We start from the raw sequence: 24,664 nt of genomic DNA on the forward strand, positions 1-24,664 counted from the left end.
TGTTTGCTATTGGACTGGACTCTTGGTATCTTGACAATGAAGAGTGGAATCACCCCAAAGAACTACGACTAAACAGGTCTACAACCCCCTAGAAGGGGGGGCTAGAAGGGAGGTTGAAGCATTTAAGAACCCTAAATGTAGTAGAGATTTTGAAAAATCTAAGCCTACAATGAAGAGTGCTTGGAAAAGTGTTTGCTTAGCTTTCTAATCTTCAGAAGTGAAGAGAAGCATCAGAGGAGAAGGGATTTGGAGTGAGTATTTATTGGACAGCCAAGAGGTCGAGGTTGTGACGGATGTCAAGCTCAAGGGCGTGTGGTCATATAACAGATCTGGCTGAGGGCCTGACCTTATTATTCCGTTTTGAGATTTTCTGTTCAGATCTTCAATAGGTTTTTTCTTTTTCTTTTTTCTTTCTTTCTTTCTTTCTTTCTTTCTTTTTTTTTTTTTTTTTTTTTTTTTTTTTTGGTAGAAGCTTGATTTTGGGGGTGGAGAAACACCAGTAAAACTTTATTCATAAAAGCAGACTACTCTGATGGCAGGACATAGAAACATGAAGCTGAAACTGACCTGAAAAACTTGTGTGGGCAGTTCTCACAGTGCTGGAAGATACTATGCAGGCCTCTGAGAGGGAAAAGTCATCAGAGGTATTGCCCAGTGGAGAACCCTGAATCCGGCAGTACTATTCTGCCTTGTAAGTTGTTCCCACCAGTGTAACTGTGGCAGAACATTGTGGAAGCAACTGACCACCACTTTGTGATTGAGTTTGAGATCCAGAAGAGGAATCCAGGCCTAGTATATGGTTGGTCAAAAGGCAATGATTTGTGACCTCATGGCACTACCTACCACTATTGTTTTGCTGAAAGGACATGCCATCATGTTGCCTTTTAAATATTTATGGTGATACTCACAGATTGGTACTCTTCCCCATCCCAGGCAGAGACGATTCTGCAGTGGGCAGTAGTTAATGCAGAAATTCACAACTGGTCCAAGTGCTGAGAACAAATGATTGTTGCATGCTTGGCTCTAAACAAGACATCTGTATCTAGTGCCTCGAGGTTCAGCAGAGATCCTGTAAAAAAAAAAAAAAAAAAAAAAAAAAAAAGAAAGAAAAGAAAGTGTGTAAGAGCTGCAGGATGGGGAAGGGTGCTCTGGGATGTCCCATTCCAGAAGTGACAGCCATTGTATAGTTGATCTCATCTAATTTCCTGCATAAGACTCTGAGTTCCTAACAGCATCTACACTGAGATCTGACCACCTGTTCCCCTCTGATGATGGTCCAGTTGTGGTTCTTCCAGGAGCCCAAGGCTTCCATGTTTTTCTCTGGAAATGAAGGGTTTTTAATCTTCTCCTGTAGTCACAGTGCTTTCTCTTTTGGTTTTGCTCAAGACTGCTCTTCCTGGTCAGGTGGGCCTGCCATTTCTCTTCTTTGTTGCTTCCTGCTTCAACCCATCTACTTGCAGTAGCTGTTGGCTCTCCACCCAATTCCAGACCTTCAGCTCCCAGTCAGTGGTGTCCTCCTGTGCCTTATGCTCCACTAGGACCACAACCCTGGGCTTCTGTATTTTCTTTACCTCGAGAATAAACTTCAGCCTCAGAGTGCTTCATGGTCTGTTGGCGATGCCCCACCAACACAAAGAACCCTGCTGTATTCACTACGGAAGCATCTTCACCTGCCACGCCTTGCTCTCAACAGGATGCTCATAGCAGATCTTAGGGGTTTGAGAAAGCAGAAGCAGCACTAGGGCTTGGTGGCTGGCACCCAGTGCTATTACTTCATCCAGTGACTTGACTTTTAAGAAAGTCTGTCCTTCTATCTTGTACCTCACTGGTACAAATTGGCATAATTATGCTCTAATTGTATTTTGAGAGAAAAGTTTTATTTTAACAGGAAGGGTGATATGTAGGAAGAGCTAAGGTGGGAGGAGTACTGAGAGGGAGAGGAGGAGAAGAAGAAGAGGAGAAGCTAGGTGATGAGAGAGAGAAAGAGGGGAGAGACAGGGAGGCAGATATTCACGTGTCTCCACCAGTCAAAGATAATTGATATATCTAGGTTGGGTATTGGGTTACACTTCTGACTGAGCATTACCAAACTGATAAAGCCTTTGATTAACATTTTTAAAAAGTGTATAAATGCAAAAAGGAAAAGGGGGCATGGGATATGGGTTTTCGGGGGGGGGGGATGGGGAAAGGGGATGGCATCTGAAATGTAAATAAAATATCCAATAAAAAAATAAAAGTAAATAATTAAAAGGTGAAAAAAAAAAGAAAATCTGTCCTTTAAATAGAGAAACTCTACCTTGCATGCACTGAAGCCAATCAAATGTTAAGAGGTCATAGCAGAAAAGCAACTGTATGGTGAGGACCAGAACAGCTAAGGGGGCCCTTAAGCTTGCTGGAAGTTTGGGAAAACATTCCTAGGTCTTTGTGCTAATAAAATGTGATTATTCTTTTCCTTACTAGGATTGTTCATTTTGTACCTACTAAATGTTTTTGCTATCACTAGGTAGATGAAAGACTTCATAGGAAGACTGACAGTTGTTAGGAAGCCATTCCCTGCTCTCACGTGTGGTTTTATAACAGGATGCTGTGCTCCAAAGGCTTGTAGCGGATGATAGAAACTTCCTTTTACCCTTCTAGAAAGTACAACCAGGACTCTAAGCAAATAACTCTACCAAAAATTATATTGCTTTGCAAGGAGGCTCAGATGTGCCTGGTCTGGTTTTTCAGAAGAGCAGAGAGTTGGTGCCGATTTCCGTTCCCTCTCAGTTCAGCACTCACTCTTTCCCTAGGAGCCGCTAGAAGGACACAATAGACCCTGCCCATGTTTGAACAAAGAGGACCTCTCTTTTCTGTTCAAGCTGTTGAGATCCTGGGACACCATATACAGTGAGTGTCTTAGCACTTCATGGAGTTAAAAGTGTTCAGCCTGATTTTATAAGCAATGTCAGGACCGAGCACTCTTTGAGGAGATAACAACACGGGAGTCACTGGAAACCCCAAACATGAAGGGCTAATGCACGTCCAGACACAGTACTGATCCCCAGTAAATACTGGAGATAGACATGGGGCTCATCTATCTCATTTAGAGTTTTATTTTATGGTGTAGGGTGTGTTGTTTAGTTTTTGTCAACTTGCGCATCTGAGAAGAGGGAACCTCAAGTAAGAAAATTTCTCTAATTGCATTGGCCTGTAGGCAAGCCTGCAGGGCATTTTCTTGGTCTTGTTTTCTTGGATTGTTGATGCAAAGGACCTAGACTACTATGGCCTCTGCTTCAGTTCTTGTCTTGAGTCCCTACCTTGACTTGCCTTCACAATGGGACTATAAGCTGTAAACTACAATAAACCCTTTCCTCCCTGAATTACTTTTGGTTGTGATGTTTTATTACATCAATAAGAGCAAACTATGACAAGGGGAAATCAGAGAATCATATCGGGATTGATGCTGGAGCAACAAACCCCTAAAGAGGGCATGATGCAGTTTTGTGCCCTGGTGGACTTCCTGCTGGGAAGCCTGCGGGGACCTTTCCTAAGCTCAGCAAGATGCTGATGCTGCAAGTACTATAAAGGGAAGGGTCAACTCTGCACAATTAGAGATGCAGTCACTGCAAGGAGAAATAGTTCTTAGATGATGGGGCTGGGGGGAGGGGATGCACCCAAATAGGTTTCTAAACGGAATGCCTGAGTCAGCTGAGCAAGTTACAGAAACCATGGCTGCAAAGAAGAGTTTTTATTTATTTGGCCTCAGAGAGCATAAACAAACAATTCAACACACGAAAAGCAAATGCAAGGCACTACAAGAAGCTTGGCCATTGTGTCTGTATGTAGCAGTAGCATCTTCATGGCGCTATGAATCTTGTCTGGTCATATCTGCACCTTAGGTTTGCTCAGGCAGATGACACGGTGATCCTGGATGGTTTTCTTTGCATCTATTTGTGTGGCTATTAAGCCACCCTGGATTTTATGTCCTTTAGTCACAGCTACACTATCTTTCCCCTCAAATTCCAAAAGTCTCTGTTCTTCCAGACACCCAGGATGTCTCTGCTCCTGTGTCTTATGAGTATTGGAGGTAGGGACTGCCAAGGAGGCAAGCAGTTGACTCTCCCCACCCCTGTTTCCTTCCCTTCTTTTTGAGATAGTGTATCATGCTATCATGCAGCCCAACCTGGCCTTGTTATGTACCTAAGGATGACACTGAACTTCTGAGTTCTCTGCCTCTCTCTCTACAGTGCTAGGATTAAGATATGCACCCCCATGCTTAGTTTATGCAGTGTTGAGGACCAAAGCCAGCTCTTCATGAATGTCAGGCAAGCAAACTGCCATCTGAGAGCTACCGACCTAAACCTGGACTTCAGTTTCTACTTTTTCTAAAATTGTTTTTGAGACAGAATTTCTGTGTGGCCCTGGCTGTGCTGGAACTCACTCTGTACACCAGGCTGTCCTCAGACTCACGGAGATCTGCCTGACTTGGTCTCCTGAGTGCTGGGATTAAAAGCATATGCCACCAATACTTGGCCTTTAAACATTCTTTTAGATTTAAGTACCCAGAGGTTCCTTTCCAAAGAAGGCCCTGGTTTCTTATCGATATCGTTTCTAAGAGGTCTTCCTTGGTGTTAAAACTAATGCTAAACTCTTCAGAGTCTACTTTACAGTTTCTTCATGTCTCTAAATACCACCTCTGTCTTTACTGGTCATGAATATATAACCCTGCTTGTGTCAGAATATTATGTTCTTACTGGTTGTCGTAAAAGCCAATGTGCCTACACAGCCTTGGTTGAAAAGCTGTTGAAGAAGATACCAAGTTCACATTTTGCATAATAGGGCCTGGTCTCTGTGGATCAGGCCATGAGCACATGAAAAATTCAGTACATCTTGGTGTACAAATGTTAAATACAGAAATAAATTAATAAATACATAAATTACTTAAATATTTCAATAGCATAAGGCCAAGTGAAATGCTAAAATATCTGTGCATAAATTAGCTCATTGTCTCGGTGGGCATTTAACATTTACATATAGAAATATAGCAAAGGTATCATGATGAGCTTAGAAAAATTAGAAGAAGCCATCCAAGCAGAAAATAGCTTTTGGGGTTTTTTTTTTTTTTTTTTTCCATCCTGAGTTTAAAATTTTCTTTTCTAATGTCTTCTATTTTTCTTTCCTTCCAAAGTTGTATCCTAGGATTCGACCCTGTAAAGGAATGTGGGTAAGTCCATGTTGGTCAGAAGTATAGCATCAATACTTTCCTATTTCTTATATTTTTGGTTGTGAGCCTAGCATTTAATGGCTGAGCCATGTCTCCAGCCCTACTCTCCTATTTCTCACCACACATTATTCCCAGACATTGGGTCTCGAAGATTTCCGTGGGAGTAGGCCCAGTCCTTCCTTTCAGGGCTGGGTCTTGAGCTGTTCTTATGTTTGCCAGACAGAGGCTTTCCTCAGAGATTTTTCTTAAAAGGGCTTTAACCGGGATATTTCCCTATTGAAAACACTTCAATGTTTCCCCAGAACCCTTAGGACACGGTTTCAACTTCTGTCCACTTCCAAGTCCTCCATACTCCGACTCCTGATTTCCTTCCCATCCAGTCCTTCTTGCCTTTCCCCGTACAAGGGTAGGACGCATTCCTGTTTTCTTTACTGCAATATCCTTGGCCCTGGACAGTGCTTGACCTAACCTAGCCATCAGGTTAATAACTGCTAACGAACAAATGTATTTCTGACCCTGGAATCCCTATGCTAAGAACTCCACCCCCTGCCTCCCTCACAAGCCCCCTGTTGTCCTCCACCAGGATCACTGAATGTGGAGGTGTGACTGGGCTTCGTGGACCTCCTCACCCACCTGCAGGGCACACATGCCCACTTGCTGCACGAGGAGTTGTAGTAGCGGTCCTGGGCTTGCACGCAGATGTTTGCGCCTTTGCATTGGACTTCGATAGAGGTCTTCTCTACAAGGAGCGCACCTTTCTGCAAAGGAGGGGAAAGTTCGAGGGCTTTAGGCAATAGAAGGCAGGCTGGCATGGATGTTCCCCTTGCACCATCTGCTGGCAGAAGCTGTAAACAGAGAAGTGTGTGTGTGTGTGTGTGTGTGTGTGTGTGTGTGTGTGTGTGTGTGTGTACCTGCGCGCGTGTGCTTCTGTGTGTCCCACCTCTTCCCAGAGCTGGTGCCGCAGTCATTACTCTTCAGTCTTACATAGTTTCTGGGAGTTAGAATTCAGGTCTTCATACTTCAGCATGAGTCGTCTCCCCATTCTTACTTTTCTATTTAGTAAGTTCCAACAGAAACAGCCTGCACCCCTTCTGTCTCTCTGATTAGCAGCCTTGCCCCAAGGCCCCATGGGCAACCACTCCCAAACGAGGCTGATGTTGGGACTGAGACCAGATTTCCTTAGCTGTCCTCTGGACATCAAGAAATACTATGCCTGTCAGCTTACGCAAGTGACTTCAAATCCTGGCAATGCTGCTAACCAGCTGTGGTGCTTCAGAAAAATGTCTTTGCTTCTCTGTGTCTTTCCTTATTTACGAATAGGTCCCATGATAATGCCTGCCTCTAACAATTGCAGCAGCTAAATACATTATGTAAAAATGCTTAGAGAGCTTCTAGCAAGTAGAAAGCACCAGGCATCATCTAGTTAAGATAGGTATATTAAATACATGTATGCAGGGATGAAACTTTGCAAAATTTTAGGTAGCAGTTAAAATCTGTTTCAAAATAATCCCATTTTCCGCCTCTATTTTTAGGGAGTGATCGAATATCTGACCTGAATTGCTACCACGTTCTCAATGCTATGTAGGAAAAAGCCTTTGATCTGTGACTTTAGATGCTCTGTAAAACTGTCCCCCAAACCTTGCAAGAGATCACTGTGTTAAGGATCAGTAAGAAAGCAAGCCACCATATTAGCTGTGTAAGGGTGGACATCTGGTAAGGTGAAATAATTGCACAGTATATTAAAGAAGTAAGGATTATCCATATTTGGTGACATTCAGCACCAATGTTTTAGCATTTACTGTATTTGCTCAGTTAAAGCAATCACTTTAGACTCCTGGATCCCAGGTCTCTACATCATGAACAATTTTGGTTGCTTTGACAATTGAAGATTGACGATTGACGGTCGGCTGTACTGGAGGACTTGAAATGGTTGGGCTAACTGTCTTTGCCTCCATCACACCGACACTGGGTCCTGGTTCTGTGGCTGCTCTAGCTGGCTGGACTTGGGCAAGTCATAGACTCTCTGAGCTTCACTGTCCTTCTCTGTAAAGAGGTGACAGCAATACTGGCTGCCTTCGGGTCTTTGTGTAGGTTGTGTGTGACACACATGGAGAGCCCTTAACCCAGTTCTGTTCCTGTAGCAAGCACCTGATTGTTAGGATCTTCCCATTGGCCCCAACATGAGCTGCTTAAGTCCTACCTGGTTACACCCCTCCTCGGTCTCCTTCATCTTTTCTCTCCTGCGCTGGATTCGAACAAAGAACTTGAGGGAGTAGTAGGAATGGGGAGTACTCCAGGAGTCAGGGTACTCCCAGCTGACCTCCACCTGAGAGTTCTTTAAAGGTTTCACCTGAAGGTTCTTGGGCGGGTCTGGTTTGACTGCAGAAGAAGAGAAGCATCCTTTATTATTCTGGTTGGGCTTTGGAGCTATGGTTTAGGCTTTGGAGCTTGGATGACTGAGACATCCATCTTCTAGTCTCTAGGATAGCTTCCTTACTTCTCTGAGCATCAGAGAAGCTCCTGCGAGGTTCAGAAGGCTCCTTCCTCAGGAGGAAGTCACCACTATTGGCCACATTCTACATTTTAGAACCCTTTCTTCACTGCATAGACTTCCCTATGCTAGTTGAGTCGTTCTGCTTAGTAAAGTCTCCTATCTGGGCTCTTTAGTCAGGGAACCTTCCCTGTGCTTGGTTCCTCACTTTACACTGAGCATGTAGTTAACCCATAATTCATTAGGTGCCACCATTGGGGCAGATTTGGGTCTGGGCTGCTATCTGTGAGATTTGAGATCTGAAGAAAGGTAGCTTAGTCCTTTAATTCCCTCATCTGTAAGATGCAGACGTTAGTGTCTGTATTATAGAATAAAAAAAGGATGCAGGCAAATCCTATACCCCAGGGTATCGCAAACATGTGGCAGACAGCATCTTTGCTTCTCAAGCACATACTCCCATGCAAAACTCACTGATGTCCCTGATGAAGAAGCTAGTGCTGTAGTTCTCATATTTGTTCTGCTGCTGTGCATCCAACACCAGTTCAATGGGCAGGATTTCCTCGGCAGTTGGGCAGGTGATGTCCTCCTGGCACGCCACTGAGTACTTCTCATAGTCCCTTTGGTTCAGGGTCACCTTCTCTGCAGACAGAGACGCTGTTCCACATGTCACTGCCCGAGAGTCAGGGGAGCTGACGGCAAAGACAGAAAGAGTTCTGTGTTATAGGTTAGAGATCTGGTGCCTGGTGACTACAGTCTGAGGACAGACTGCCCAGCTGCTTAGATTTCTCCTATGGGATAAAACAGCAAAAACAAAAACACAGAAACACCCCAGTCCTTTCCGGAGTTGAAGCTTAGCTGTAAGACACTGAAACTTACATCTCTGGCCTAAATGAACCTGAAAATGTTTTAAGTTAAATGTTAAGAGAACCTGCTTAACTGTAAATAACTATAACAACAAAGATGATTATAAAGAAAACATGCATGTCTCCACCATCCTCCTTTTAACTCAAATCTGAGTACCACACACAAACATTGTTCACAGTTTGTTACTTCTAGAGTTTTTTCAATGAATATTTAAGATAGACACACACACATATATATGTACATATGCAGTTCATGACTTTAAAAACAAATGAAAAGTATACATGTATGAGTTGGTAACATCTTTTTCCTCTCTGAAAGTACTGTGGGGAATTATCTAAGCAGAACATGAAAGTTTCAATAGATGCACATCAATGCTCCATTTGAGCAGGCTTTTGCTGATTATGCAAAATATTCCAGTGTCCCTTATCCATGTACTAGTTTCTTCAGGAACATGTGTAAGATTTCTCTAGCAAGAAAATGTATAACGCTTGTCTAATTTTTATTTTTATTTTTTTAAGCACAGAGAACTCTGGCATGTTACTACAGGTAAGCATCCTGCAATGTACACAGGTCTCCTTTGGGACCACTTTTACCAGCTCAAAAAATTCTCATATAAGCATCAAGGACTCTGATGTCACCCTCAACCATTATTTTCCTTACCTACGTTTAAGTCATAGCAAATTCATGCTAAAGATGGAAACATAAAGCCCCTGTTTATTTGTTTAAATAGTGGGGGACTCAGGGTGCTCACTCACTCCCTGCCCTCCACATGGCTCTGGGATCTAGTTACCGACTGTAGAGCAGTCTGACACACTAGTTCTGCAGCCCTGGGAAATGATTTTTTTTTTTAGGGAAAGCCCAAGTGTGTTGGAGACACTGAACTTCAGAATAACAGTCTTGGAGGAACAGAAAGAAGTTGAAAAGGCTCTAGGAAAAATCTCAAAAGGCCTCAGAGGGTTCTGGAATCTGTTCCAGGGCTTCTAATAACAAGGCCCTGGAGCACTCGGTTCTGTTTTTGACACAAGGTCGAGCTTTGGCAAGTTATTTGTAGCTGTGGGATCTTTATAATTTCTCCCCATGGTGCACGGAGCCTTAATGAAGCACAGCCAGGCAATTTGGATGAGTGAATTCAAACTCCCCAGACAACTCTTCTCGGAGGGCTGGCTTAAAGCTCCATGTTATCTCCTTAGGCGAGCAGAGGGAAGTTGAAAAAAAAAAAAAAAAGACATAGAATTGACTTTGCTGTTCCATTACCAGTCACTGGTAATCCACGAGCAGCTTGTACTTATTTTTGTTATGAAGTAGATCTAACAAAACGTTGAGAATTCATGACAGCTCCTTTACCTACTGCCGCTCTTGATGTTGAACTTCAAGTCAGTGTTTCTTTGCACCAGCCACGAGCAGGTGAACCGTCCGGAGTAATTTGGTGCCTCACATTTCAGGAAAGTCTTATTTTTGAAATCTGTAGTTGAAAAGAAAAAAATTAAATATTTAGGAGTTTTCTTTTAATAAAGATTTTTTTTTTTTTTTTTTTTTTTTTTTACTGTGGCCATTACATGGTACAAGGGTTGAGGTTCTTTTGAGAGAAGATCTCTGGGTGTCACCGGCCAGCCAGAACGGCTTATTGGTGAGCTATGGGCCAATGAGTTCCTTTCTCAAAGGAGAGGACAAACATTTCTGAGCCTCCACACACATACACACCTGTATACACACACACACACACACACATACACACTCTCACAATTATCATTTTTTAAGGAGAGAAAGAAGAAAAGATACTATCCCAGGGCGTGGAATTACTTTTTAAAATTTCTCTGGACCAAATTCCATTTTCCTTCTTGTGGAGCAGCAGATGTGAGTGGCTCAGAGTCTCGCCTCCTTTGTGGCAGGTGTATTGGCCAGCATCTAGAAACTCTCTGACAGTGATGGTCAGGGTCTTTCCAGAGCCTATGACTCCACGTCTCTGGTCTGAGGTCCAGGTGATGTCATCTTCTTCAGGAGTGTCACAGGTGAGGGTCACTGTTTCTCCAGGGGAATCGGGACACCAGTCCACTTCTACAACATAAACTGGAGAGCACCAGCAGTAAGGACCTGGACCAGGAGCCTCATGAACCCTGGAACTGGGTTTTATTCAGTGTCTTGACACCCCCCACTGCCCTTGGAACATCATAGCGCAAACAAGAGTTTGGCAAGTGCTTGCTGAAACGACCTCAGGGCATGGGGATAGAACAGAGAAGCATTTTTTATAGCTGCCACCAAGTCATTTGCTGTCAGGTGTTCTGTAATAATTAATCTCTGATTAGCAAGGAAAGACCTTGAAACAAGAAAGATACAAACAGCACAAGATTCCTTGTCATGTGCACTTTTGTGTGCGTGCATGTGTGTGCACGTGTGCATGTGTGTTGGGGATGAGGATGAGGGGAAATAAACTTCCCATTGTAGTTTGCAGGGAACACATATTTAGGGTGAAGTATTTAGCAGAGTAACACAATGGCTTAAAGCATAGAGTGGAGAAAGAAAGATCAGAAAATCCCGTCTTCTCTAATTGCAAAGGGGATTTTGAGCAAGGTACTGAACCATCAGTAGCCTCAGAGGCCTCACAAAATAGTAGGAACAATATTGTCTATGCTAATAGGTTTAGCTGTGAGAATAGATGGTAAAAAGCATGCACCTTAGCACAGCTAAAGTTACTGCAGCATAAGCCTGTGCTTGCTTTTTATCATCATCATCATCATCATCATCATCATCATCATCATCATCATCATCATCATCATCATCAAGATGCTGCTGCACAGACCAAAGAGCCAGGCAAATGCAAAAAAAAAAAAAAAAAAAAAAAAAAATCCTCTTAAAATGATTCAGGAAGATTTATGTTTTTAAAGTCCCTTCTGAGTGAAATTTGTCAGTGAAGATTGCTATTAACTACTTGTTTTTTTTATTTTTTTTATTTATTTTTATTTTTATTATTATTATTTTTTTAGAGGACATCAGATCCCCATTACATATGGTTGTGAGCCACCATGTGGTTGCTGGGAATTGAACTCAGGATCTTTGAAAGAGCAGTCAGTGCTCTTAACCGCTGAGCCATCTTTCCAGCCCAACTACTTATTTTTTAAAAGCCATTTTACACTCTTACGAAGCAGTAGATGACAGTCTTAAAGTTTTTGAAGTAACTGTTTTTGCTGATGCCAAAGGGCTAACCAAGGTCCCATCAAGTGTGAAGTGTGACAAATGCTGCAGTTCAAATCTTTTGTCTCCTGTGTTATGCAATGGATATCTGATGCCCGTTTCTAAATGAGCCTCCAGAATATCTCCCTAAGGGACTCGGAAGAGTGTCACACCAAAGCTTCATGTGACAAAGCTTCAAAGGTTACCTACATATCAATTATGAACCCAAAGACGAGTTTAATGCAGTGGCCTTAGCTGAATGCAGTGGCCAGTAAAGCCTGGTGCTCTCTCAACCTCCATTATCAGCATCACTGAAAACTCAGCAGTAATGTTTGCTCTGGGCTGCTGAGTCTGGAAGGCACAGTGAAGAGCTTGGGGTTTGGAATGGCACAGCTATGGAGCAGAGCCAACAGAGAGCCTTAAGAGAGCCATGGCCTCCAGTGTGGGAAGAGACATGGAGCTACTTTGAATTTTACTGTATAGCCCAGGCTGGCCACAAAACCAGGGCTGTCTTCTTGTCTTGACCTATTAAGTTCAGGGATTGCAGACATGAACTACCATGCCTGATTCTGATGTCATTCTTAAAAAGAAAAGAAAAGAAAAGAAAGCAAAATATTAGTGCTTTCTTTAGAAGGTAACATCTAAACTAATTTGTATGCAAGCTTAAGACAGGTCCCTTAGGTGCCCTGTGAATGGTGGCTTTGTGATTGGCGGTGGAGCTTAAAGCCTTGTGAAATGCTAAGTTCTTACTTTTACATCAGCGGGATTTGTAACTGCTGAGTGGGGAGCAAAGATAAGAGGTGCAAATCGCTTGAGGCCAAACTCTTTGGAAATCATTAGCCTGGCTGACACCAACCCACAGGACTCTTTGGCTTCCAATTTCTCTCTGTCCTCTAGGCCACGAAATGGCAGTGCTGCCTGTTATTTTCCTTTTAGAACCTGAACTCAGAAACCCCAGAAGACCTTGACCCAAGGGCAGGGAAAGAACTTCTTGGGGATGTTGGAATCAGAGCTTAGATATCTGCTGGGCTTCAGGCCGCCACTGTTGACTTCAACACAAGCTCTCTCTGTGTTTCTCACGTTGATTTTCTGAAATTTCTGTGGTTTAACAGGTCAGGAGTAATTAAGGGGTTAACTCTGCCAGGGCCTCAGTTCCTGGCTAAGCAGTCTTAAAAAAAAATCCCTAAGTTGTAGATCTGGCTGTGGCAAAGGCTTTACTTAGGGAAGCATCCAAAATTCTACTGGGGTGGGTGACCAGACTTGAGATAAAAGATGCATTTAATTCTTTTGTGTGTGTGTGTATACATGTGCCATAGCTCATGTCTGGAGAGCAGAGTGTAGTGTAGAGGAATTGGTCCTCTCCTTCTGTCATGTTGATCCCAGTGATTAAGTCTAGGTCATCAGACTTGGTGGCAAGCACCTTTACCTTCAAAATATCTTTCTAACCCTTGTGAATCTTCAGAATAAAAATAGTGGCTCCGTTTCCCCCCCTCCCCCCCAATTCTCAAAAGATGATTTCTAATCAGCAGCTGAGAAATCTTTCCATTTTTAATTTACGCCCATTTCCTGTTTATGGCCACAGGAAACAGTTGCTTCATGCCTTACTTGTAAAATCTAGTATTTAAATACACAGGCTCTGAAGTGAGACTAAACTGCCATCAAGTTCTATTCTGGCCCTTGTGGGGAAGGAACTTAACTTCTTGAGCCTCAGTTTTCACTATCTATAAAATGGAATACAGATAGCTCTTACTTTATATGGTTGTTATGAAATTAAGTGAGGTTCTGTGTTCAATAAACATGAATTATTACTATAGTATAGCTATAAAAGCAGAAATTCCTGACATTTACCTTGTATTTCCTGAATCATTTGAGATTCTGTCACGAACAGCGGAGGACTGTCTTGATGAACATTTGCTAACTTGAGGTACAAGGATGGAGAGCACACTTGCTATGTCTTCATTATTTGTCTACTAAATAATCTTATTGCCATTGGGATAATGAAAAGCTCAGAGACTTTGTTTTAAACAATAGTACTTGTTAATATGGATGCTCACTCTACCGTACGGTGTCTTCTGTATTCATCAACATACCCAATAGCCCATGTGGGCTGTGCAATATTGAACACCCAATTAAGAAAACAGGTTATGAGGCTACCCAGCCTCAAAGGTTCAGAATCAATACCTGGCAGAACCACGACCTGAAACCAAGTCAGTGTGAATGTCAACCCCAAAATAGCCAGAGGACAACCATCACAGTGCCCACTGAGAGCACATTATAATGTGGAGGACAGGCTAACCCTCCATCTTCCCTGAGGACTTTGCCGAGAAAACCCCAGGCATGGCTGCTGACTTCAGGCTTCACTGTCCCTTCCCAGCAGGCTGCCTAGAGATCAACTTAGATGCTGGTGCTCAAAAACAAAACAAAACAAAACAAAACAAACAAACAAACAAAAAACCCCAAGGAACAGACAGACTGCTTACCATCTTTTTCCAGCTCCCACATGGCCATGAGTGGAGACACCAACAAAACCATGGCAAACCAGGAGATGGTTAGCTTCTGATGACACATCTGTGTGGAGGAGGGGCAGGAGAAAGAAAAGGAGCAGAGGAGAAGGAGAAGGCAGGAAAACAGGAGAGAGAATGTCAACTGTCATCCAATTAACCGGGCCCATATTTTACCTGCCTTCTAAATACAGATTTTCCCCTTTCTCTTCACACCGTTGGACTAGGATTTTAGGAGATCTGTTCTGGCTTTGGGTAAAAACATCTCCAAATAAAGAACTAGAGGCTACCTGGAGCTGAAATAATCATAGGGCCCAGCCATCTGATACTATTTTTTTAAAAAATATATTGATTTATTACTATTGTGCATGCGCATGTGTGTATCAGCATGTGTGAAGGTCAGAGGACAAGTTTTGGGAGTTGGCTGTTTCCTTCCACTATGGGTTCAGGGTTCAAACTCAGGTCACCAGGCTTGTGCAGAAGTAATGTTACTTGCTGGACTGTGTTACGAATAGCCGCAATCATCCCTCTCCTCCCTCTTTTTGAGACAGAGTCTCAGCCTTGGCTGTCCTTGGAACCCACTATGTAGATAAGACAGACCTCAAACTCTCAGAGATCCACCTGCTTCTGTTTCCTGAGTGCTGGGATTAAAGGCGAGAGCTACCACACCCAGCTCATTATCTTATTTTTTTTTTTTTAAGGCTCAGAAACATAAGCTTAGAGATGAACGTGGCTTCCTGGGTCCACATTCAGCAGCCATTTGCTTAGTTCTGATGATAATATTAATATAATATCTAAAGAGTATTTAACAGAATGGGAAATAATGCCATGTTACCAATACTGACTAGGACAGTGCCCCTGGGCATCTGTATCACTGCCCACTGTACAGTTGGCACTGGGATGCCCCAGGCTAAGGGACCAGTTTAGGTGTGGGAAAGGTAATACAGAGTAAACTTTCAAGTTCTGACAAGGACCTGTAGTGGATTAAGATTTTTTTTTCTTAAACAAGGCAGAGATTACTCCAAATTCTAAGATAATTCTCTCACAACAAAACACAGCATTTCTTAATCTTGGGTATATGTAAAATCTGGGTTTACTAAGACTGTTGGGTTTCAGCCCAGAGTGTCTGATTTAACACGTCTCGAAGGTGCTCAAAGCTGATGGTCTGGTCCATTGAACACATTGTGAAGGCAAATGTTTTAGCCAGGTTTTAGGGCTCAGAACTCCTAAAATTCAAGGTGTTCTTTGGCAGAAGACCGTAACATATTGATTAACCCACCATGAAGTAGATAAATGAGCCACCATCTTATATTGCAACCCAGGCTAGATTAACACCAAGGCAACAGAAACCTTTATACTGTAAAGATTATACCTCACTCATAAATGTGGGTGAGACAATTAGTGTCTACTAATTGTCTTCAGAAACACTTCCATCTATCTTGGAGGATGCCACCATCTGGCAGGAACAAGGTTTGAGAAACCATAGGTCTAACCCATATGAATTAAGACTTAAATGTTATAGGCAAATACCTTAAAAATGAACAGACCTTGGTTAGAGATCATGGCTTTTTGGAAAACAGAAGTACTGTTAACCTCTGAGGACCTTTATGATTTCTCTTTCCTTACAAATATTTTCAGTGACAGAGACAGGCCTTGTCTAGGTCTAAATTATCATATAGACAAGCCAAGTGCTAGCTGAAAGGATGCTGGCTGCTACATTCATAGGCTTGGAGTCAAGCAGACATGGGCTTGGATTCTGGCCCTACTAAGTAGCGGTCTACTTTCTCTGAGTCTTACTGCCTTTATATAAAAAGACACAATAAAGGCTTATATGAGCCGTTGGGCACACAGTGAGATGACATGGTATAATAGCTTGCACTAGTAGAAGAGCTAAGGAAAAAAACTGAAATTCTTTCTGTTTTGTATACAGTGGGTTGAAAAATAAAAATCTGCCAGGCTGTAGAGAGAAATGCCAGAAAAGGTGATGCAATTATACATGGCTGTAAAATCCAGATGGTAGTAGGACTCTGGGAAGGGAAAAAGGCAGAGATTCCTGGCATCTCCTGGTGATCACTTCATATGCTCTCAATACAGGGATTTCCCCTTTGGCTACATGCCAAGCATTTCCTCCGTCAGCCTCAGATGCATCTGAGCATCACACATGGACCATATTTCAGGTTGAAGGGAGCCCTGGCAATGGTCCAAGCAACAATCTTCATTTTGGTATCATCTACATCTTAGATCACAGAAGACCAGCAGAGGGTAGAGATGGTGACGGGTCTCCTCTTGATCAAATCGTACAAGCAAAAAGGCGTGTGGTATGTAGCCAGGCTTTGGCTTTCTGGCTGATTGGCAGATGCTGGGTGCTGTATCCCTCTCACTCTATAATTCTTCCACGTTTTAACAATTTGATTTTTGGTTTGCTAGTTTTCATTTGATTTCATTAGTTTTCTTAACTCCCAAAAGTCTTGTGCAAAGAACACAGAAACCCTGGGGTACATGCAAATGCCCCCAACATTGCCGCCAGCCAGTGCCTGAGTGGACATCCCCTTTGTGAGTTTCATTCTGTTATTATTATTTTTTGATTTAAAAGAGAAATGGGATGTAAAAATGAAAATGCTCAGACACAACAATACACAGTGCAGATGGTGTGGCTGTCAGGGCAAGGGCAAAGGGCCCTGGTTCTACAGAGCTCAGTCTGTCACTTGTTAGTAATGTGACCTTGACAGGTTGTGTTGACTTCTTCAAACCTGTACTCCTAGACTAAAAATAGGAACCTGGCCAGGATAGGAGTTCATGAAATGATCCATCAAAAGTGTCATCTTGACCCCCAAGTGAAAACAGCACCCCAGATACCCACTCTTCTCCTTCGGCATATTACTGAAATAGCAATGGTTTGATTACATCTTTATTGTCTATACCTCCATCCCAGGTGTGTGGCAGAGGTCATGTCTGTCTTGTCTTATATCCAGACCCTAGCCTAGAGAGAGTTCTTGGATTGTTGGTGCAATAATCATAGTAGTTCAGATCTCAGCAAAATGTATTCTTGAGGGCAGCCTCACCTCATCTTGAATGCCTTGCTTGAGCAAGCTGAGCCATCAGCTGAGGCTCAGTTGTCCCTGGGTAAGAACAAGATGTCACCCTGCTCATTTTTTTTTTTTTTTTTTTTTTTTTGAGACAGGGTCTCAAACTCATCACATAGCAGAAGCTGGCCTTAAACCCATGCTCATTCTGTTTCCCGCCTCCCAAAGTTGCACCATCACATCTGTAATTAGCTGACTTTTAAAAATGAATACTTGAAGTCCCTGTCCCCAAAGCACCTGGTTTCCAACAGCAGGTAAGCCATCTGAGATGCTTCCGGAACCCACATATCCCCACTTCTCTGCTGCCTGGTTCAGGGGTCGCCTGTTCCCCTGGACAGCCTCTAGACGCTGGGAATTAGTGACAGGGAACGGGAGAGAACTTACCTTGCTTTGCTGTGGGCTGCCTGGTCTGTTGTGCCTGGACACCCACTGTTCCTTCTGCTGCTGGGGCTGCTCCTGGAGCTTATATACTCTACTCCTACAGAACTTTCTGATGGAAACCTAAACTAGAAACTGACTGGTCTCAGTTGCAACACTGAAAACTAGTGTCAAAACATTCTGGGGGAATTTTAAGAAGTTCTTCCCCCCTTCTTGCCTTTCAGAATACATCTATCATACAGAGGGAATATAGACATCGAAATCCCAGGTCAAGAGGAAATGACTTCGGGGTGTGGAAAAAGGAAGGAGGCAGAGATGCTAGTATCTGTTTACATCATGCCTAAGGTGAATAGAGGCAGCAATGGCCAACCTCTCCCAATTCCACAGACTGGGGAAAAAGGAAGGACTCGCCTCAGACTGAGTTCTTGGTTCATGCTACAATCAAACAAGTAGGTGATACTATGGGGACCAAAGAATAAAGAGCCTGGTGTATCTGGGCCACCTTTCCCCATGATTATTTTTTATTAGCATCCGAGTTTCAGAAGCTATTACCACCTGTTTGTGTCCCTCCCCCCTCCTTGCCTCATATCTATGTTATCTGTATCCCCCGGGGAGGTGAACAACTAATACAGTTCATTGTGTTTTGGGGGCTTCTTTTATGTTTATAGGTCCTTACTCATGGATCGATAGCAACCTGAGCTGAACTAGCCATAGGCAAGCGTACAGACGACCCATGCCATACTCAAAGGTCACTCTTTTGGGTACCCATAGTATATTCTCACTTCAGTAATCACATATCTGTGGCCCTAGAAACCCTGTGTAATTTCTCCTCTTGAGGAATTTAAAATTGCAAAGAGGTGTGCAATCCTGTAAGTTGATGTTACCTCCCTTCCTCATCTGTGCTCAGAAACATTAGCTCTTGCACGTCCAGTTCGCATACAGATGAGGGCCACTCTCAGAGCCGCCGATAGAGGGCGCTAAGCGAGGACATCCTCGCGGTTGGGACGCACGGGACGCACCAGCCGCTTCTCCATTCCTGTCTCTGGCCTGGGTTCCCACCGCCTGGGAAGTTCCTAGGGCTGAGGCTGGACTCTGTCAGGTTTCGGGCGGTGTAGATTTCCGGCCCAACTTTCTTCAAAGTGTCAGCCTGCCTGGGGCGCGGGGAGGGGGGACGGGAAACTCGGGCGAGAACTGCGGACCTTCCCAGGCACACACTTCCTCACTCCCGCAGTCCAGTTGCAATCCTTCTGGTCCTGATCCGGCTTCAAACTGAGGGTGGAGACATCCGTCACTGCGCGGTCGCTAGTGACATCCCTATACTCCTAGGCTTCGAGTGAAACTGGTTTTGTATACAAGATTATTTTAAGTGAATAAAGTAGGTTTCGTTGCATAGTGAAATAAATCTCAGTAAAAAAATAATATGCTGGTTATTGCGAAGCTCTGAGGACAGCCATAATCTCTATGACTAAGATTGCTGGTCAGACTAATGCTCCATGCAAAGCTCAGGCTCACCTCTACCCATCTCTCACAAGGACAGATGGGGAGTATGTTAGAGCACCATCTCTGAACTCTCCAAGAACTGGATCTTCTTGGCGAGCTATACAACTCCTCTTAGCCTCTCTGCTTCAGGGCAGGGTTAGTAAATGCCCCTTGCGCCTAGCCTTGCTGTGACAATGAAAGGGATTTCACGATGAGAACTGAACAAAGCAATATGGAGCCAAAGAAGAACTCCATGGGGTTATTTGGGGGGTGGGTTGAGGTAGCTCCTGGGGCTGGGTCAAAGACAGCTAGAGGAATACAAGACACAAAAGGATGATATGCAGAATAACAGTGGGGCTCACAACCAAGCTTCCTCACGAAGCTACTTGGCTGTGGTTGAGCTCTCTCTCTCTCTTTCTCTCTCTCTCTCTCTCTCTCTCTCTCTCTCTCTCTCTCTCTCTCTCTCTCTCTCTCTCTCTCTCTATCTATATATATATACCAAAAGGCCTTTAGTATACTTTCCAAATTCAATATAAATTATGTGTGCTTTAAAATATTTATATTTAGACAATGACAAAGCAAAACATGCATCCTTACTTTCGTCAAAAATCCCAAACCACAATACACCTTGAATAAGAAGCTGCAGCTTTGGTATAGAGACTCCTAACAGTAGACATTACAAATGTTTTGATGTGTGTTTCTCTAGAGCTCCTGTGCCCTCTGTATATATTTATGTATTTGGTTGCCTAAATAGGTTCTTATCATATGCATGATTCTGAAAATTCCTTTTATGTAGTGGTTAGGAACTGGACAGGCCTGAATTATATCATGATCCAAGTTTCAAAACAAGGTCGCAAGGGTTTTCTCTTTTCTTTTTTCTTTTCTTTTTTTTTTTTTTTTTTTTGGTTTTTTTCAAGACAGGGTTTCTCTGTATAGCCTTGGCTGTCCTGGAACTCACTCTGTAGACCAGGCTGGCCTCGAACTTAGAAATCCGTCTGCCTCTGCCTCCCAAGTGCTGGGATTAAAGGCGTGTGCCACCACTGCCGGGCACAAGGGTTTTCTTGAACACACATTTTCCACATGTTAGTCAATAGCTTTACCACTCAGTTAAATCCACAGCCCCTCAGCAGCCTTTGGTGAGTGCATCCATGGCTTTAGTCTCTTGCTGGACCCAACTGAATAGATTCTACATCTGGATCAGTTAGAGACTTGGCTTAGTCTTCCAACTAGCTTCTTTCTCCAGATGGCTGGCTCCATATTTCCAGGTAGCAGATAACCCAGGATGACATTTAGGGTGTGTGTGTGTGTGTTGTATACGTGTCTCTGTGTGTCTGTGTGTCTATGTGTGTGTATGTGTCTGTGTGTCAGAGAGATAAGAAGGAAGGAGGAAGGGAGTAAAGGAAGGAGGAAGAAAGAAAAGAGAGAAGAGAGAGAAGGTGCATCTCTCTTTAAAAAAAATTTATTGGATATTTTATTTATTTACAATACACATGTTATTCCCTTTCCCTATTTCCCTTCCTTAGAACCCCCTATCCCATCCCCTCATCTCCTTTAGCTTTTATACCACTTTAATTACATGTATGTATTAAGGTCAGTTCTAGGTTGAGGGTATACAATAGATGCAAATAGTCATGGAACAAGCAATGCATTAAACCCAATTACGTGAACACTCCCATGACCACAGTCTCTAAGGGCTTATCAGGATGACCGAAGTATCTGAGCCTACTTCCCTGTCCTAGCCCAAGGTCATTTTCATGTCTAAAGCCTACTTCTTTGTTCTATCCTAAGATTTAGATTCCTGTCAGAAATTACTTCTTTGTTCTAGCCAAAAACAAAACAAAACAAAACAAAACAACAAAAAACAAAACAAAAAAAACAAGAAAACCAAAAAACCAAAAAAAAAAACCAACCAAACAAACAAAAAAAACCAGATAATGGAACTGGCTATGGCAGTTGAACATTTGAGACTTTTTAGCAGCAATTTAACATTACCCATATTACGGGGATTCCTTATAATTGTCAAGGACTGTGGAATGGGCCAATGGAACTTTAAAACAATATCTTCATAAAATAAAAAATGGAGAGATATACCCCCTGCACACCACAAATTTATTTAAATCATATTCTTTTTAGTTTTTATTTATTTATTTTTTTTTTAATTTGGATGCCAAGGAACTTTCTGCTTAGTGTCTATGGTGCTCTACAACTAGGCATGCTTATGCATAGGTGAAAGGGAAGGATCCACTTACTGGCATAAGACATGATCCCGATCAGGTATTAAATATGGGGAAGAGGGCATGTTTGTGTTTTTTCTGCAGGATGCTGAAGGAGCATGGTGGCTGCCAGAGGGACAGGTGAGACAGGTTGTGCTGATGCCAGGACAAAGAATGATGCTGACCTGTGAGCTTGCTGAGTGCCCTGACAATGGTGACTGGGAAGCTGTATTGGACATATGTTCCCAACCCACCATTGCTTACCTATATCCCTGATGGGCATAGAGTCCTGATCACAGAGGAATGGGTAACCAGCTAGGAGGCTATAGGCAAGCAATAGGGAATCATAGGTATTGGCCGGGTAAGTCTCGTAGTTAGTGCTGACATAAAAGGAAGAAATCCGGTAATCAGACAATGAGAAATAAACCTTCCTTCTCAGTCCGTCATTCACAAAAGACGTGTCTGCCTCCAGGCTATAGTTGTTGCTCTTGCCTGCTTCCTTACAGATGTAGAAGTTTTGACAGGAAAAACACCCAGCATGGATGTGTCAGTGTGTGACTAGATGATTCTTAGTTTTGTAATGTGGAGCTGATGGATTTGGACTGTCTGGCCATTGAACCTTGGGACCCTCCTATCTGCACCTCCCCAGTACCACAATTACTGGCGCACTTTGTTGTGCCAACCTTTTACTCCCTTTACCCACGGAGGTGTCTCTGTGATCCCATGTATCACGTTTCTTGTTTAAAAAAATATATCTGAAAGAGCAGGCGAATGAGTCCCATAGAAACGGTAGTGATTAGCAATTTGGATTTCAGAGGCAGACCTAGGATCAGATCACGGGTCTATTTCAAATGTAACTGAGCGCACTCCTGGATAGAACATTTCTGGCCATACAAGTTACTGTTGTCTGACATGCGCTCACTCTGGTTTTCACGTGTCCTTCTGACCTATGCCTGCTCCTTCAATGCTTTGACTGATAGGTAGAATTAGCTTCATCCTTAAAGGCACCAACCTCCTCCCGACAGTGACTCTGAGGATATTTCTGTCCTGTCATACTTCTTCCCTTGGCCCGTGATAGGAAGGCAGAGGGTGTGGCATTAAGCTAGGACTATTTCATCATCCTAGTGGGCACCTGGGCCTGCTCAACTGGACTGACTGCAGGGAGAAGTTGATTCTCCAAATGGCCATGGCTGCTGCCGTGTGCGTGTGGAAACCTCAGTGTTTCCTTCTCTAGGTTATTCTTAGTGAAAGGGATGGGTGTAGTGGGAACCGGAAGGAAGTGGGTGTGTCCCAGGTGTAGGAATGCTGTCACTAAGGGAGGTTTGTGGGAACAGCTGGTCTGGGTAGAACCATGCTAAGTCAGCAGGTGGATGGGGCTGGTACCACAGGGCGACCTCTCCTGGATTGTCTGAAGTTCTTCTTTCTATTTCTCATCTCCACATCCAACAAGCACTTTACTGTACTGGAGCCCAGAGGATTGTCATGGGAGAAGTGGCTTCACCCCACATCAGGGCCTGCAATGTGAGCACCCTCTCTCCTGACGAATGACGATGCATGTACATTTAAGTCTGTTTCTCTGAAATTCAATAAAGTCCCATTTGACTTTATTACATATTGTTCTGAAAACTCTATTTATCTGTATGTATTATTATTCGCTCATCATCATTATCTTCCTCATCATCATCATCATCATCACCACCATCACCAACATCATCACTGTGGTCCTAAGTTCTGGGTCTCGTACACACTAGGCAAGGACTTTACTACTACATTCCTAGTTCTTTTAAATTTTATTTTGAGACAGCCTCAGTATGTGTTTTAGGCTGGCGTGAGCTCTCCGTGTGGTCCAGCCTGGTTTTGAACTTGAGCTCCTTCTGCCTCCACCTCCTCTATAGATGGAATTACAGGCGGTTGCCACTCCAACAGCCTTTTCCTTTGTTCTTGATGATAGTATCATAGGGAACTCATGCCTTGACTTGATTATGTTACAGCCAGTTGGCACAGGTCTTATTTCCATTGCTTAATAAGAAAGAAAGATATCTCTGTTTGATCTCCAGTGATAGAAAAATCACGAAGCTTAGGCACAACCACCAGGTTACCTGGGGCGATGTATGGAAGCGAAGGAAGCCCAAGGTAAGGTAGAGTGTGACCAGTCACCCACGAGGTTAGTGTTTGTCTGTAGTGCTAATGTAGTAATGTTTTTTATGTGTTTGGTTTCTCGGATACAGGGATACAAGGTTTTTCTATGAAGCTCAGTGTGCTTGGCATATGGACAACAATGTTGAGCATGAAATGATACATGGGAATATTGGTGAGGCTAGAGAAATCTAACTAATGGGACATTTTGAATCCTCAGTTCTATCTGGAGTCAGCAGTATGTTCTGACACTGGGGCTGGACCTGTCTTGGGTTTGGTTCCCTGCTTGATCCAATGCCTATGCTATCATAGGTAAATGACCTCAGTTCTCTTGTTATCTGTTTCCTATGGTGTAAAATGAGACTCTAAGCATTTCTACTTCAGGGAATATAGATAAAATAATCACATTATATTTCATATAAAAGGCAAGTTAAGTATGTATTAATGCTTACAAAGATTAAATAACATAAAATTGTGTGCAGTTGGTTTCACATAATGACTCTATGGTGTCAATACAGTGAGAGTTTTTGCTTGGTTTCTTTGATACAGGGTATTTCTATGTAGCTCAGGCTAGCCTCAAACTCTTCATCCTCCTGCCTCAACCTTGTCCGCATGACCCACCATTCTTGGCCTCATAACAACATTTTAATAACTAGTTTGACTTTATTTGCTTGTCAGTTTAACTGTTTTTTTCTCAGCTGATGAGACTTTTAGGGATTATTTGCTTTGTGACAGAGAAGGAATACAGTCTCTGTCAGTAGTGTTCTCAAAATACCAGGACACCACACAGAGACCACACAGTGACCTTGTGCTGTGACCTTTGGGCACTGTAAAAAAAAACACAGGATTCTTTGAGGGGAATGTGGTCAGGGAAGCGCTGGAGAGATGTCTAGCATGACTGAGGAGACGCCTGTATGAGAGAACACAATAGTTAGCGTTATAAAGTGTGCTTCCCACAGACTGGGCCGTGCATGTGTTTGTGTGGACTTTCTCACCCAGTCCTTAAGATCCAGCCGTGAACTAGATGCAACCCTGCTCACTTCACGAATTGAGGAATCAGAGGCTTGGGAGTATAAAATCAATCAGCTCACCCCAGAAAACGTAGCTAGCTGATAGAGAAGCCTGGGCTGTTTCACAGCCTGGGTTTA

The 24,664-nt window shown here is 43.1% G+C and overlaps 1 protein-coding gene across 1 annotated transcript; it reads right to left on the reverse strand.

The window, feature by feature from the left end:
* Positions 1-4,757: 4,757 nt before the first annotated feature.
* On the reverse strand, positions 4,758-14,294 carry Il12b (interleukin 12B). The gene is made up of 7 exons (XM_076935271.1): positions 14,207-14,294; positions 10,359-10,625; positions 9,903-10,020; positions 8,166-8,383; positions 7,404-7,582; positions 5,837-5,961; positions 4,758-4,779 (listed from the first exon to the last, which is right to left on the reverse strand). Exons 1-7 carry the CDS (start codon positions 14,292-14,294, stop codon positions 4,758-4,760), a joined length of 1,017 nt encoding a protein of 338 aa, XP_076791386.1.
* Positions 14,295-24,664: the final 10,370 nt, after the last annotated feature.

This window comes from Arvicanthis niloticus, chromosome 6 (assembly GCF_011762505.2).
Source record: "Arvicanthis niloticus isolate mArvNil1 chromosome 6, mArvNil1.pat.X, whole genome shotgun sequence".
NCBI classification, from domain to species: Eukaryota; Metazoa; Chordata; class Mammalia; order Rodentia; family Muridae; genus Arvicanthis; species Arvicanthis niloticus.